This window comes from Thamnophis sirtalis, unplaced genomic scaffold, assembly GCF_051295495.1.
Source record: "Thamnophis sirtalis isolate CommonGarterSnake01/CBP01778 unplaced genomic scaffold, rThaSir2_p1.2 scaffold_7, whole genome shotgun sequence".
NCBI classification, from domain to species: Eukaryota; Metazoa; Chordata; class Lepidosauria; order Squamata; family Natricidae; genus Thamnophis; species Thamnophis sirtalis.
Window position 1 is genome coordinate 66850434 of NW_028261387.1, and position 16449 is coordinate 66866882.

Genomic DNA, 16449 nt, shown 5'->3' on the forward strand with positions numbered 1-16449 from the left:
TCAGCCCAGGCTCCTGCTCCGGAAATGACTGCTGGTGGAGGCCGGCCCAGCTCGCCAAGAGGGGAGCCCAGCCGAGTGTCTGGGGAGGAAGCGGAGGCGTGCGGGAAGGGCGGACGCTAAAGGCCGGCGGGGCGGAGCTTTGGGAGGCAGGATTCGCTGGCTGACTCGCTTGGCCCCTTGCCCCGCGGGCTGCCCGTCTCTAAGCTCCGCGGTGTCTCTTCAGGGAGGAAAAGGGGGATGGCGGAGATGGGAAATGTCACTCGCCATCGTGAAGGGTCTTCTAGTTTTCTCCAGCCGTCACTTTTTTGGCTGACGGGATAACAGATTAACAGAGTTGGAAGGGACCTTAGAGGTCATCTAGTCCACCCCCCACCTCAAGCAGGAGAATCTACACCATTTCTGACAAATGGTAGTCCAATCTCTTCTTGAAAGTCTTAATGATGAAGCTCCCACAACGTCCGAGGGCAAGCTGTTTCATTGATTGATCGTTCTCACTGCCAGAAAGTTCCTCCTTATTTCTAGGTTGAATCTCTCCTTGGTCAGTTTCCATCCGTTATTCCTTGTCTGGTCTTTAGGTGCTTTGGAAAATAGCTTGACACCCTCTTCTCTGTGGCAGCCCTTCAAATATTGGAACATTGCTATCATGCCTCCCCTGGTCCTTCTCTTCACTAGACTAACCATGCCTAGTTGGATCGGATTGGAGAAAAGGTACTTTCCCCCTTCATTCCAGCTGATAAAATTTTTTAAATAGCTGTCACCATCTCTAAATAAAGCATAATTTCTCTTCTACCCATAGCTCATCACTTAGATAAGGAAAACAAAATCCAAATGCTATCCAATCAATTTTTGTCAGCTAAAGTCCAGTAAGAGCAACCAGATATGATTATTTTCTTCTTTTAGCACTGGTTGAAGAAGCCAATCTTACACTTTCCTCATTAAAGATAAAAACTATTTTTTAACCTATTCAGAAAAATCTTGAGGTAGTTTGCTGCTCATCTGTGTTTTAAAATGAAAATCCTTCAAAAGTTTAATAGAATTCTTTTTTACATTAATAAATCATCTTTTTTGTCACTTCTAAGTGTCCTAAATCTTAGCAGAACTTTTCTGTTTATTTAAAACAAAAGAAATATTGGGATCGATTTCCTGGTTTAATATCATCTTTGGGGAAAGAATCATCCATCAGATCCATTTGTATTACATTTAAATTCCCCTTCAAATTAATTTCACAGGCATAAAGGTTTAAAAATCAAATTTACATAATCTTTTAAGGAGGCAGAAAATCATTTGATGAATACAATAAAATCTTGCCAGTCTGGAAAAAAAATCCAAAAATTTGATTAAAATATAAACTTAGTCAGTGTCTACAGTTTGGGATCTCAAACTTGGAATTTGCTGTGGAGAAGATGCTTTCATTGTAATTAAAAGAAATCCAGGCAGGCAGGCAGATTCTTTGTGGTTGTTTTGTGGAAGACAAGCTCAGCATAGGCTACATTGTTAATCTGAAATTTAGGCCAGATATTGCTTTGGTAAGCAGCAACATTGGACCTCTCAGTTGGCTCCAAGCTGCTCTCCTCTTGACCCCTAATAGCCACAAGAGAGACAGCCTATTCTGCAATGAATACCTCTTTGCTTCCATTTGTTCTACAGAATCCATATACTATGTGGGTAAGATGTGGAAGAGTAGTAACCGGTGGCATTGTAATAGGATTTGGGAAATGGCAAAAGAATTTTATTGTGCAGAACTGAAGGTGATCGTCATTGAGATGGAACTGCTGGGGAGGCCATAACAAAGGATTCTGGATGATGTTCAGCAGTCATATTAAGCAAAGACTAGGATTATGTGAAGGAGATACTTGGACTTGTCATTCTTTAGATTAGCTCCATAGAATTATTTATCGGTATGTAGTGCTGCAGGCCATGGAGTATGTATGGACTATTTATGGGTATGTAGTGTGCAGGAGGCCATGGAGGGCAAAAAGGAGGCATGGGGGAGCCGTGTGCTGGGCCCTCGCATCCTGTTTTGTTCAGTAAAGTGTTGCAGGAGGCTGTTCAGGCTAAAAATGGGGCAGAGGGGGCCACATGTGCCCTCCCAAAGCTCCATTTTGGCCGGCAGGGTGCTGCAGGAGGCATCCGTCCTATCTCCCCCCCCCCCCCCTGCGGAGAGCTACAATGCTGATCCAGCCCTTGAAGAAATCCAGTTTGACATCCCTGGGGTGCAGCATGGGGCCAGTAGCTCCATACAGGTAGCCTATGACTTACGACCAGAATTGAACCTGGAGTTATGATAGTAAATCACTGCGGTTGTAATGAGACATCAACATGATGGAAGTTAGTGCAGGAACAATAACTTTAATCACATAGCATGTCTGCTAATGTTTGCTGGTGGAGATATTTTAAAGATGCAATCTGCTCCATTTCTAACTCTCCCCCAACCCCAACAGTTTTATGCAATTCCAAGAGTATCTCTTATGTAACCTAGATCTTAAAATCAGTAAAAAAAAGTTTTTCCACAAATGAAGGCAAGAGTTTTTCCTCCCAGAGTTTTTCCTATCCCAAAGTAAAAGGCAGAGCAAGATTATCCTCCAATACTAAAACTCATATTTATGGCCAGATCTCTTAACAAATATGCCATCTTCTTTTTTAAAAGCAAGTATCCAACTACTTTAAGGCCAAAGCAGTTACAAAATAAAACTTGAAAATTTAAAAATGGCAATACCAATAAAAAAGCATTACACCAGCTTCTTAAAGTGATCTTTATTAGTGATCTTCCATGTATAAAATGATTTACTTATTTGGTAGATGTCTCAAGCTTTGAAAAAAAAACCCCCCGCTGATGGAGAAATGCAGCTTAAAGTTAGCGAATACCAAAATGTCTAAGTATCTCCTCAAACTGAAGGAGAGAACACTTAAGTTGGCAATGAAGAACTGCAAGAGAACCTCTGCTAAGGCTCTCCAATCTTTAGTAGTTTTGTCTTTCATTTCCTGTGGCTAAATTCTTCCCTGATGTTAAAAGTGAACTACAAAAAAGGCAGACAGACCTGACAATGTTGAAAGAGAATACATGGAAAGCTACTTGTGAAAAAAGAAGTATGTACGTTTAAGCGTTTAAAAGAGGAGTAAAAAGAACTGGAAATTTATCCACGGCATATTAGGACTCAAAACAGCTTCTCATTATAAGGCAGTCTTAATGAACAACTCCATTTTCTGTCTACTTACATTAACTTAAGATAGGAAATAGCTTCTTCTTGAAATTATTAAATAATTATATAGACAAGTTTAAATCTTAAAATAATTAACAGTACAATTAAAGCTCATAAGTAGCCTAATTTGTGTACAATTAATAGATTTTTTCATTCTGATACTTTCAATAATCATACAAGATCAACACTGAATTTCAGTCTACTCCTATCTGAAAATTAGTTCTATGTACATTAGCTGCCTTAATTATTCTGTATTATTCTGTATTATGTTTCAGCTTCAAAAACCTATAACAATCCCAAAGTAATTGAATTCTGAAGCATCTGTTATTTTGTGCATTTAGATCACTGGGCTCTGAGGTAGGTTCTGAAAACTGAATTGGTTAACTAACCAATATATTAAGATGTTTCTAAATCACTGCAATTGTTTTGGGAAGTTCCCTAATGAAGCTACGAAAGCCTCACACTTCTCAGTAAATACGTTAAAATTTCAAAACATTAGGAAACCATCTGAAGATTATGCTTATTACATTGTTAAGCGACCAAAATTTTAAGACCCTGGATGAACCATTTAAAGACATTAGTACTTAATACAATCAGATCAGAGCTTTAATTTCCTCAAAAGCAGCTGAGAACCATCAAAATCTATGTTCTATAATACATTCAGCAGAGTTCTCCTCCTGCCATATGCTTCATGATAGCTACCATTTTAGTATGTCTTACAAATGGAAGACAAGTCACAATCTGAATAGATCTCAAAGAGAACAAGATAATCGACGCACATTAATTAACAGAATCACCCTTTTAGGATATAAAGATTTTGTCATTGCCATACTGGTTGAAGTCACCAAGAAGGCTGAAAGGTTGAAAAGTCTTGTGCTGTCTGCAAAGCATTGTAATGGCTTTTTTTTAAAGTTCTGGAAAAGCAACAGCTTTTTAAACTAAGACTGATCAAACTTTTCTTCTTAGAATCCACAAGACATGTTGCGTCTCCTTGGACCATGGATGTAAAAACTGGCTTATTCTACCTCTCCATAGGCCAAAGGGGTTCTTAAAATGTTCTTCAGTTAAGACAATTAATTTGGCTGAGTTTGTCAATCATAATGGATGGCAGTGTAGAAGATTATCCAAACAACCTGAAATGAAGCAGAGATAAGAACAAATAAGAAAAAGATTTAAACTTTACCAAATTATAAGTATGAATGTATTTTGCTTTCTTCCTTCTGAATAAGACTGCATTATTAACATTACTACACTAAGGGATCATAAAAAAAACTTTAGACTAGTGGTTTCATTGTTTTTTAGTGCTAGCAGGAGAGAGGCAAATAAAAATATTCTCAAGGTAAAAATGTTCTGATTCTATTACATCTCTTCCCTGGCCTAGCAGAAATGTTATTATGCTCTTCTAAACTTTTTCAATATTATGACTTCAAAATGATCCTATCAGCATTCTGATGTATTAGCTACTAGAATGTGATTAAAACATTTTGTTAAGATTAGAACAGTCATAAGAGTGGAATGGATATACCGTAAGTATAATAAAATCAAAATATTTTGCACCCCTTTTGGAAACTACTGTTCTATAATTTTTTTATATTTATGTATGAAAACTTGGAAACAACCAAAGATACAGTACTGGATACTTTATGTATAAAGAGTAAACATCTACAATCAAAATTTTGTATCCCAACCAGAAGCTTTGAGACATTATAACGAGTTGTATATGTTATAAGTATACACTAATTGTATAAGTTTGAACAAGAATGTAAGTGCCATCTTCTAACCACAACTAAACAGAACGATTTATACCCTAAACAGAATCACCTTTTTCTCTATATTACTTTATACTGAAGATTAATAGTGGCATTTATAATATTTTCTATTAAATGCTATAGCTTGCGCATAAAAATATTAGAATTCATGGTCAAAAGTTTGCAAATATACTTACTGAAAAAGGGAGCAGATAAAAAGCTTTCACTGCACTCCCACTTGCACAGATACATATATCTTTCTGTACAAATTAGCATAATGAAATGTTTTACCATTAAGTACTTTGGATTAATTCATCAACAATGCAACAGCCATCAGCAGAACCAATTCCCCATTTCTCTATATTCCCCATCCTCTAAGTAGGCCATAAAACAGTGATCCCCAACCTTGGTGGCCTGGCTGGGGGAAAGGGGAACCAGGCAATGTCAACGGCAGGCCAATGCACACACAGCTCCACTCAGACAAGAGAGAAGCCACTGGGGTGCGGTCTTTGCTCTCCAAGAGCAAACAGACATAATTTTGAGCTGAAGGGAAAAAACAATGCAATTTTGCAATGGGGAGCTTGCTCGTGTTATGTTGAATTCTAAAAGTTATACATTTGCTTTTTAAATTCTTAGTAGGGGAAAGAATATCCATTATTTTACCCACATGTAATTTACATTTCTAAATTTAATCTACCTCCTGTTTTATACTGTACATATAATGTCAGGAATCTACAAACAAGTAACATAAATTACCAAAAACAAAGCAAAAGATGTCATGAAGCCTTCCTTTGTTAACTCCCATGTTCCACCATACTCCTCTTCATCTATTTGCTGAAAACTGCTAAAATAGAGGTACAGGACGCCAGCATTTATGAGGCAGAATCTGGAAGAGACAGAGGAAAAAAAAGAGAGATGCTGGGCAACTTCAGTCAATTTACAATGCAACGGTATCAAGCGGCTTTCTTGTTTCAGTTATCACTGAAATTAACAGCAGCCCCTCCCTACACATAGTCCTCAACTTATAACCAGTCATTTAACAATTGTACAAAGTTACATGGGAGTTTTTAAAAAAGGCTGCTGTTGATCTGTTCTTAAAGTTACAACTGCCACCCCTCCCCCACAGCTATCTATGGCATTTCAGGTGCTTGGCAACTTGGCTTGCAATTATGACAGGTTGCAACATTCTGCAATCACGTGACCAGAATTTGCAATTTTCCTTATGCTACAAATCTGTACTGCCAGTATAGATTAAAACACTGGTAGGTCTTGATTTACGACCAGTCATATAGCAATCATTCAGAGTTATGATGGACTTCCCTGCAGTCATGTGAACACATTTCAGGCATTCAGCAATTTATAGCTGTTTGCATGTCCCTGGGTCACATAATCACTTATCTGGTTTTAGCAAACAATTGGTGCACTTAATACCACCCACTCCCGGAGTTCTTCGGGGGTGGGCGGCATACAAAACTAATAAACTACTACTACTAATATCCATGGTGTTCGCTAAACCACCACCACAAAAAAGTTTGCAAAATTGGATTGCTCAAATAAATGATCCATTTTATGACTGACACAACTTACAACTATAATGGACAGGATCCATTATGGTCATAAATCACGGACTATCTCTACTATTGTTACCAGCCTCTCCCAAATGAATTTAAATAGTAGATTGTGTCTTTTACAAGCCTGCTTCAAACAAGAATCCTGAATGCACATGCATTAACCCTTTAACAATATAACATTAAAAAAGGACAATAAGTACTGAAGAGGTATCCTATTTTAAAGCTCTAAAAGCAACAGGTGGCACTAAATTCAGAAAGAACCTAGAAATGGCTTTCCTATTACATATGTGGAATCAAAGATTTTGATTATCTTCTTGCTGCTCTGTGTTCATTTCAGGTGAACCTGAACTATGAATTCTGTCTCTAACCCATACTATCTTGACTTTATTAAAAATTTGGGTTGCTTACATTCAAGAAACATGGATGATATTCTTTCTTATCATAACCTCCTAAATAAAGTTAAGCCAGAAGTAGATATTTATCTATAAGTCTATAAATAGATTTAGAAGAAATAATTGGAGGCATTACATTTTCCTATTACACAAACTCCCTTTATTATCATTTAAGGATGACGGAGTTGAGGTCCAGCCCCGATTAGAATGAATACATGTGGTTTTGTGATTTTAAACTGTCTTTTTTTCTTGTTTTTTCGTTTTCTTTTCTTTTTTCTTCTTTTTTTTGTAAGCAGCCCGGAGTCCTTCGGGATTGGGCGGCATATAAATTTTAATAATAAATAAATAAATAAATAAATAAATAAATAAATAAATAAATAAACAAACATAAGCAACTGTGAAAATGCTTCATCATGCTAATTACTAACAGTATTTAAGATATTCCCTTTATCATTTCTTGTCATAGCTGAAAATTCATAGTTAAACATCTATATAATCTTTCAACATAGCCATACACTTAGCAATACACTTCAGCAATAAATAACACATTCTAAGCTTCTAGACAAATATTTTCAGGCAAATGGATGCATTTTCAACGTTTTCTTTATTTCATGCACTGCAGCCAGTTTTTTCTGTGAAAATCTTTTCTGATGCTCCGGTGCATGTTCCCTCTGACTAAATTTAAGAAGCTTTCTGTATCTGTCAACTTCTTTCCTACAAACTGCTATGAGAAAACTTTGCAAGCACAAATAAATGTATAGTACAAAACCCATATGCTTCAAGTATATATATCCCTTGTCTTAAACATTTCAACTTCATAAATGATTGTCTTTAAATACATGGGAAAAAAACTTACATTGCTATACCCACAAATCCCTTCAGTGGAACAATTCCCCAGATCACTCCCAAAATAACAGCAATGATCTGCCGGAACCAGTAAATGACATCTAAAAATTCATCCTGCAGAGAAAAACAATATAAAATTCATATGGAACCAATATTCACATTCAATATATGTAGAGGAATATCTCCTGTTATAACAACAAATCTAAGTTCTCAAGATATTTCACTTTCCTAATTCAAAAGAACTATACAAACATTTCGAGAAGGTCTGAAAAACTAAAAGGAGATTCAGAAATTAGACACCTGCAATTATTTCCATCCTATCTGGAAATCTATCTCAATTCCAGGGTAAAAGGTATATACTTACATTCTTTTGGGTCTTTTTATTATCCACCTGTCTTTCAAGGAGCTTAGATAAATTACTTTAATCTCATAACAACTGGGAGATGGAGGGGGTTATTGATTCAGTGAGGTATCTACTTAGCTTCATTGTCAAGCCACGGTTTAAATCTAAGCTAATATCAGCTCACTAATCTCTATGTCATTCTAATTTCACTTTATTTACAAATGGGCTGAACAAGCAGCCTGAATTCTTCTGTTTAAAAAAAAAGCATAATTAATTCACACAATAGATTAGAACGAACTTCCACTTGCTATGAAACGATGGAAAAAAGATGTACTTTCTACCATAAGACACTTTGCTTGGTTCTAAAATCAGATTCCAGCTTCTTTTGTTTCACAATAGTGAAATAGAAATTATACAGAACTTATGATTTTAAGAGCTTAATTTTAATATCTATATTCCCTACCCATGTTTTATGACTACATATTAGCCTTTTAAAGTAGACCAGATTAGGAAACAAACCTCATGCAGGCCTATACTACTTTTATTATAAAGTTATAGTGACACAATCATTTCTGTGCACCTTCCCTTTATTCTTCCTAAGAAATAAACTGGGTCTTGTTGCAGATGTTTATTGGGTTACAGATATCTGACCATTGACTTGGTAGCAACTCCTCCTGTTCCTTGCCTTTGAATTGTGTAACCTTGGTCAACTGAATTACTCATCATGCTAAACTATAATTTACATAATCTACGCTTTTAGCTTCAACAGTATCCAGACTGTTCTTCAAACTCTCCACCCCCATTAAACATCTTAATTGCTTAAATCAAAACTAAACACTCTGAAAAACAAAAAACCTGTTTGCACAAGACGCTAACTCTACGTTAAATGAATCACAACATATGGAATATTATTTATCCATCTAAACTATATATCATCCAATTTTAAAAACATTAGGAAACTTACATAAATATTTTTAAAACCTTTTTAATGCCTTTGAATCGGTCTTGACTTCTGATAACTACATGGATAAGTCCACACACAGTTTTCTTGCCTATTAATTAAAATTGGTTTGCCATTGTCTTCTTTCTAGGATTCTAGGTTGAGAATGTCTGGTCCAAAGTTACCCACCTGACTTCATATCTAAAGTAGTCTGTACTGACAGTCTGTACCAGTGGTGGGTTCTGGATCCCGTTGCAACCGGCCCGGCATGCACCACATGAACACACGCAGTGTGCGTACACATGCGTGCAGCACGCACATGCGTAATTACCTCTTGCGCTGCCTCCGCGAGCCTCCATGATGCTCCAGCTGCTCGGTGGAGCGTTGCGCAGACTCCGTGCGCTCCGTGCACATAAGCACCAAAAAGATCAAATACAGGTAAGGAGCTCGGGCGGGCCCTCCGGAGCACCATACCGGAACAGTACCGGGTGCTCCGGGTAGGCACTGGTGCACCCGGGGCGTACCGCCTGCAACCCAGCACTGGTCTGTACCCTAATGATTTTAACCACTACACCAAACTGGTTCTCACAAACATACTAAAAACATTTAATGAAAACAATTTGATTAAAATATACTTGAAATATAATTAGGGATAGGCTAATAAACAACTCTGGCCATAAAAACTTAGCGAAAGAGCAAAACCTTTACATTTTTCTGAATTGTAAAATTCAGACCTGGGGGTGGGGAGTATGTGTTCCAAATAAGGGAAAGGCCACCCCCCCCCCCAAAAAAAAGAGAGAGCCTACTCAGACATTCCAGTGAGGAAGAAGGTAACCTAAAGCATTGCTTTCTGGGCTGTCTGGACAGTATAGGAAGATTCTGTTTAGAGAAGATGGTCCTGAGAGTAACATGAGAGTAACAAAGATGCAAACCCTGTGGGATTCTTTCCAGGTCAAATCCAGTACTCTGAATTCTATTTGGAAACAGATTGGCAGGCAAGGCAGCGCCCAGAATTTTAAGTGTTGCCACAATACTTGCCAGCTAGTAGATTGCCACATTCTTTGCCAATTGCTATTTCCTAATGATCTTCAAAGGCAACCTAAAGCAGGCCACATTGCAGCAATCCAGCAATCAAGATCAAACGTTGTTAAATGTTTCATGGCAGTTAGCCTGCCAGCCAAAGTTGGAGGGAAAAGCTCTCCACTTACTGATCTCTTGTGAATCTAGATCAGAGGTCTTCAAACTTGGCAACTTTAAGACTTGTGGACTTCAACTCCCAGAATTCTCTAGCCAGCTGGCTGGAGAATTCTGGGAGTTGAAGCCCACAAATCTTAAAGTTGCCAAGTTTGAAGACCTCTGATCTAGGGGAAAACACTGCCAAGATGCTCCTTGGTGGGGAAACTGTAACACCACCACCCACCTCAAGCCAGCAAAAGGGGCTGACACCAATCCCAACGGTTTCTGGGCAGGCAACATCGCCGCCTTAATCAAGTGTTGATATCCTTCACATCTTCCATCCTTCTTGCCCAACAACTCAAGGTGCAACCCAGCAGGCTCTGTTTTAATTTATTTTTTGTTTACTTTGTCAAACATGTAAACGATAACAGGTTTAAGTATAAACATAAATATGAACATAGTAAATGGGTACAAATAAATGGAGACAGTAGGACAGGTACAGTAGGCATGCTGGTGGGCTTATGATCACCCCCTTTAAGGACCTCTTAAGAATAGGGTGAGGTCAACAGTAGACAGTCTTAGGTTAAACTATGGGGATTAGAGGAAGTAACAATGGAGTCAAGGAGAGAATTCCAAGCATTGACCACTCTATTGCTGAAGTCGTATTCTCCGCAATCAAGTTTGGAGCTGTTTCCCTTGAGTTTGTATCTATTGCTTGCCTGATTATTATTGAGGTTGAAGCTGATGTAGTCGTTGACAGGTAGGACGTTGTAGTGAATAATTTTGTGTACTACGCTCAGGTCATAGTTCTAGGTTGTTCAAGGCCAAAATTTCGAGCCTGGTGGCCTAAGCCTTACGAGGGCTCCGCTTTGACCTTTAGGAGAACCGACTGGCAGTCTCCCCACCCGCCGCTCCAACACACCACCTCAAAAAACGCCAGGATGCCCCAGCCCGTCGCCCGCGAGCGCAAGGCTGAGACCTGACCTCCAGTAGACACCCGGCCAGCCTGCTGGTCGTGTGTCTGTGTGTCCGTCCACCCGGTCTAGGCCTCACCTTGTCCTCCCAGGCGGAGTCGCTCCGCAAGGCTTTGCCCCACAAGGAGGCCCGCAACACTCCGCCGCCGCCGTTGGCTACCAGGTGCTGGTGCTGCTGCTGCTGCTGCTGCGAGTGCAGGTGCGACGACGGCTCCTCCTTCCGTCGACCGCCGCTCATCGTCCCCCGCGCCACACTTCGAGCTCAACGCGCCCCGGTCACGGCAGGTAAAGGGAGCCGCTTGAAGCCCCGCTGGTCGCGTCGCCCGAGCCACGTGGCTCTCGTCACATGATCCCAGCGCCCTACGGCGAGAGAAAGGGGCCGTTAATCCAGCGGCGCGAAGCGCTTGCCGGGTGGAGCAGAAAAAAAAACCGAGGCTTCTTCCTTATGGAACAGCCGGGATGTTCTTCGGTCGCGTTTTGGAGGCGATCATCGGAGACGGGAGGGGGAACATGCAGATTTCAAGTCTACAAGGCGGCCTTCCAATGCTACCCCTGAGACTTGCTAGTTGGTGGTTAGTTCTTATGGGTGTTTGTAAGCATCATGCGATGGGTAAACTCTTAGCCTTAAGCGCAGACCGTACGCAAAATAAACCATATTTTTATATCATTTCTGCGAGGCTTATATATCATCTCTGCAATGGCCAGGAGAAGCTGGGCATCTGGCTCCCTTTGGTATGTTTCCTGACACCACTACCCATTCATTCATTTATTCATTCATTCATTCATTCATTTATTTATTTATTTATTTATTTATTTATTTATTTATTTATTTATTTATTTATTTATTTATTTATTTATTTATTTATTTATTTATTTATTTATTTATTTATTTATTTATTTATTTATTTATTAAATTTATAGAGCCGCCCATTTCACTTACGCGGCTTTGAGAGGCTCGTATGATTAAAATAACAAAACCCACGCCACCGAGACAATTAAAAAGAAATTGCTGAAATATAATTGAAACTGGTTAAAAATTATAAATGCCTTTGGAACAATAAACACGGGAGAATGCCTTGCAAAACGTATGAGCAGAATTGCCCGTTTTTCAAGGGACTGTGCCTAATGTACAGCCTTATTAATTATACACATTTTTACTGTGATTAATATTTTGAGGATAGTTTAGAAAATAAAAAATGCTACTTTAATAAGTTACTAATTAGCACATTTAAATTCTGTCAAGAAGTCCTGTGGGAAACTACTCTCCTTGCCAAATATTCATACAATTTTATTTTAAGTTTTTAATATTCCCACCTTCCAAAGAAAAAAGCAGTTACAGAGACCAAACAGATTTAACACTATTGAAATGTATGCTACCAGAGTATAATGACTGAAGGTGTAAATTGAGGTATCTAAACATCCATAATACATACATACTGTATATTATTTCAGGCTGGATACTACATATTTTCTATTATGTAGCTTCAACACAGATTTGTTACTGAAATAATATGTAGAAAGACCCCTGCCTAGAATAAGAGGCATGCAAAATTTTGTTTTATCTAGTTTGGGTTCTGGAGAAATAAGTACAATAATTATTGAGAATCCTAGTTATGGGTGTGGATGTCATATATATGAAGTGAAAGAGGCTGGATTAAAGCTGCAGACACTGAGGCTATGTCAGCCTTTCCAAACCAGGGCTATTCCTCTGTTATTTGGAAATTCCAAGATTTGTAATCCCAAACTTCTGTTTACTTACATTTACTTTCTGTTACCAAAATCTGGCACTTGTGACCATTATGCCATGCTACATTGCGTGACCCGTCAAAACCACGCTCGACTAAGCCACGCTCGATTAAAATGCGTCGCTGACATCATCAACAGGGCAACAACAGCCAGCGCGGAGAAGGAAGGACGCTTTAAATAGCGCTTTGAAAGCAAGCCGATTCAACTTAAGGTAAGGGTTAGCTTTAGGGTTAGCTTTAGGGTTAGCTTTAGGGTTAGGTTAAGGGTTAGGTTTAGGGTTAGGTTAAGGGTTAGGTTAAGGGTTAGGTTTAGGGTTAGGTTTAGGATTAGGTTTAGGGGGGTTAGGTTTAGGTTTAGGGGTTAATTTTAGGTTTAGGGTTTACAGCGTGCTTCTGTCTCCGTGCTGTTGTCGCCCTGTTGATGACATCAGCAACGCGGTTTAGTCGGGCGCGGTTTAATTGAGCGCGGTTTTGTGGTGGAACCGCTACATTGCATTGGTAAAACAATTAGGTTTGTAATCAGAGATTCAAGGAGGGGGGGGAAATGCCCTCAAAATTTATTTATTAAACTTCATGCTGCCGACTTCCCAACCATTCTGGCTAGTTCATGACAATTAATATATGATTGGTAATTTGCATGGTATTATCAACCTAATCCAAGGGAGACTCCCCCCAAAAACCGAGACACAGAACAGGACAACGGCATCGCCCTCCTCCCTTACATCAAATGCACCACAGATAAAATCAGCAAAATTCTCCACAAACACAATATCAAGACAGCCTTCAACACTGACCAAAAAATAGCCAACATCTTAAGAAACCCCAAAGACAAAATCCAGCTAGAAAACCAAGGAGTCTACGAAATACCATGCAAAATCTGCCCTGCAACATACATAGGACAAACGAACAGGAGAATAAATACACGCAAAACACAGTCAGAAAAAAAAGAAAAAACTTCCTCCCTTTTCCAGCACTTTAAAGCTACAGGACATGAAATTAATTTTGAAGGAACCAGGTTAATCTCCAAAACTGAACATTTCAATAAGAGAATAATTATGGAAGCTATCGAAATAGAGAAACACCCCCACAACATGAATAAACGTGACGATACCTCCCACTTACCAGACATCTGGAAACCAGCCCTAGTCAACAAATGAGCCCCACCCACCTCCCAGGCCATTACAACATGAAACAACGGACACACAGCCAGCACCAAACCAGCACCAATCTACCTATCATGATACAACCACGCAACCAATCATTCCATTTACTGAAAGAAAGCCAGTACTCCACACCCCGCCCACCAAGATTTATAGAAAGACGGCAGCTCTGACCACACTTTAAGCCCAAACCCCAGCCTGAAGATGGTGAGTGAGACCTCGCCAAAACGTTGCCAAGACAATCTCAATCTTACATTGGAAAAGACTCGAATACAACAAGACCAGCATATGCTGGTCTTTTTTTCTTACTGCATATATATATATGTTGTTGTAGATTTTCATAGATTATACATACATACATACATACATACATACATACATACATACATACACACACACACACACACACACACACACACACACACACACACACACACACACACAAAAGATGGCAAATGTGAAAGATCAGATGGGATAAAGTGTGGAGGGGGTCTCACCCTCCCTTGTTACAGAACCGGGTGAAGAGTTTTTTGTGGTTCTTCTGAACAACAGCAGAATAGAGGCTATCCTGATCTTGGGAGGAATCTTGTTCCTGAGGGCAGGTGCTGTGGCAGGTATACTTCTGGGATCCTGATAGGGAGCATTTAATTGAAGGAATGCAAAGTGCACCAACCCTTCAGAATTAAATGGGTCAGGTAGATGTTATAGGTGATAGAATAAGCATGCCTTATGTCATGTCGGGTTTATAGGTAGTGACCAGCATCTTGAATCACATCTGGAAGCAATTGGAAATTAGGGCAGTTCATAAAACAGAGACAGGCACACTGAAGCCAATCAATCATTATCAATTAAGCCACTACATTTTTGAACCAATTAAAGCTTTCGGTGTGGGGAGGTGTATCTTCAAGGACAGCCCCATTAATACATGAAACTGCTAAAATGTGTTACAACTTATGTCTGTTGCAATGTAAGGAAGTGAAAATATCCTGTTGCAAAATACATCATCAACACATAGCATTTTACTAAATGTAAATGAAAAACAAAGTTTTATTTTGGATACTTTGTGATTAGCACCTTTGAATTACGCACATTTGCCACAAGGTGGCAGAAAAGTATCATCATGTTCCATAGTCTCTACAATGGCCTATTCTTTGGCTTTACCTGGGAGTCTCACTCTCCTTGGACAGCAAATACAGCCTGAGAGATTTAAGGCACTAGAGAATTTACAATATTTGCATAACCCACTGCTCTCACAGTGGGGATATGTAGTTTTTCAAACTGCTCTGTGTTTAAGGCCAACTGTGGTGAAACATTAAATCATAATGAGCTCATGTCCATATCTGCAGAACATAGAAACCAAACTTTCACAGTAGTTTAGTTAAATAATTTTTTTAAAAAACCCTCTCCTTTCTGAGGCATGAATTCTGCATATGGTTGGACAAAGAAATAATAAAATTGATGAGATCCTTACAAAAAAAGAGGAAAGATTTGCTGTCCCGGGACATTTTAACAAGAGCTAATCAAAATATACTTGCTAGAAAGGTTTATTCCTTCCCATTATTTACAGGTTGTGATATCTGTTGAATAGTTTTCTTTGTACAATTGACTGAATACATTAGTGCAATTTGTGAACAAAGCTCATGAGGTGAGTCTATGATTCATTGCGGGCAGGAAATCCAAAGAATTGGTTGAGTAAAAATGTTGTATAAACAGTCATCATTCACTAATGGGATTTGTGTATTTATACTGCTAGCATGTCTGAATGAATGTTCCACTGAGTTCAGGTGAACTGATTCTTACATAGCTCATTTAGAATGATAATCTATCAGCGTCATGTTATACAGATATATTTATAAATAAGCCGTGATGGGTTGAGAGATTTCAGATATCTGAGCAAGGGATGGTAATTTAATTGTGTAAGAGGGTCATCTAGGTAGATTAAAAAAAGGCAACATGGTGGCTTCAGCTATGTGGTTGAACCCACTTCCTTTTGTGTCAGAGACATCCTGACTTCAACTATCCTCCCACAAAAGCTCCTGTTGAATAATCATTTCAAAAGCTGTCACATAGGTAAAATGTATTTTTAATGTTCCAGAACATAAGCCTGGAATCCATTAGTGCAAATTGAAATATCTATCTATCTATCTATCTATCTATCTATCTATCTATCTATCTATCTATCTATCTATCATCGTCTGTGTCTGTCTGTCTGTCTGTCTGTCTGTCTGTCTGTCTGTCTATCTATCTATCTATCTATCTATCTATCTATCTATCTATCTATCTATCTATCTATCTATCTATCTGTTACCCTGACTATCTCACTGTTGAAGTAACTCTGTGTGGCTTTAAAACAG

At 38.8% G+C, this 16449-nt stretch overlaps 1 protein-coding gene across 2 annotated transcripts; it reads right to left on the reverse strand.

Annotated features, from left to right (window-relative positions):
- Positions 1-2739: 2739 nt before the first annotated feature.
- On the reverse strand, positions 2740-11542 carry RAB5IF (RAB5 interacting factor). 2 transcript variants are annotated; one of them, XM_087720337.1, is made up of 4 exons: positions 11270-11542; positions 7768-7871; positions 5712-5834; positions 2740-4377 (listed from the first exon to the last, which is right to left on the reverse strand). In XM_087720337.1, the coding sequence occupies exons 1-4, from the start codon at positions 11426-11428 to the stop codon at positions 4296-4298; spliced, it is 468 nt and encodes a 155-aa protein (XP_087576463.1). In that variant the 5' UTR covers positions 11429-11542; the 3' UTR covers positions 2740-4295. The 2 variants fall into 2 exon arrangements, with proteins under 2 accessions (XP_087576463.1, XP_013908636.2); XM_014053161.2 differs by having other exon boundaries at positions 2740-4333; positions 5705-5834; positions 11270-11531.
- Between the last annotated feature and the right edge of the window lie 4907 nt (positions 11543-16449).

Excerpts from the sequence above, each read along its gene's own strand:
- RAB5IF (XM_087720337.1), bottom strand. The coding sequence starts at position 11,428 with ATGAGCGGCGGTCGACGGAAGGAGGAGCCGTCGTCGCACCTGCACTCG. Across the intron at positions 7,872-11,269 it reads ACTCCGCCTGGGAGGACAAG|GATGAATTTTTAGATGTCAT; the intron begins GTGAGGCCTAGA and ends TTTTCTCTGCAG. Across the intron at positions 4,378-5,711 it reads TTCATGACATCTTTTGCTTT|TTTAAATCTTTTTCTTATTT; the intron begins GTTTTTGGTAAT and ends AATTTGGTAAAG.